The 255-nt window shown below is 45.5% G+C and overlaps 1 protein-coding gene across 1 annotated transcript; it reads left to right on the top strand.

The window, feature by feature from the left end:
- Positions 1 to 3: 3 nt before the first annotated feature.
- On the top strand, positions 4 to 255 carry CSUI_007941 (uncharacterized protein; the record flags this gene model as incomplete). Its single annotated transcript, XM_068068082.1, has 1 exon — positions 4 to 255. A coding segment is annotated over one exon (250 nt), but the record flags the coding sequence as incomplete, so codon positions are not given.

Genomic DNA, 255 nt, shown 5'->3' with positions numbered 1-255 from the left:
AAGAAGAAGAAGAGGATGATGTGGGTTATTCTTCTTCTTCGTCTGTGGTCGAGAAGAGATTGTTTTATCTTCTCCGTCACTATAAGAAAGACATCTTGACTCCAGATGGCCATCCATCTTCTGAGATATCTTGTTCTCCTCCTTCGTCTACAGCTTCGACAATCGATGTTGATGGCGGGAGTATCGGTACTGGCAATCGGAGTACACCGACAATCGATTTTGCCGTCAATCAGAGTGAAGGCCTTCATTCGCGAC

The sequence above is a fragment of the Cystoisospora suis genome (genome assembly GCF_002600585.1).
Source record: "Cystoisospora suis strain Wien I chromosome Unknown contig_4314, whole genome shotgun sequence".
In the NCBI taxonomy this organism is placed as follows: domain Eukaryota; phylum Apicomplexa; class Conoidasida; order Eucoccidiorida; family Sarcocystidae; genus Cystoisospora; species Cystoisospora suis.
This window is presented reverse-complemented; position numbering and strand designations above follow the sequence as displayed.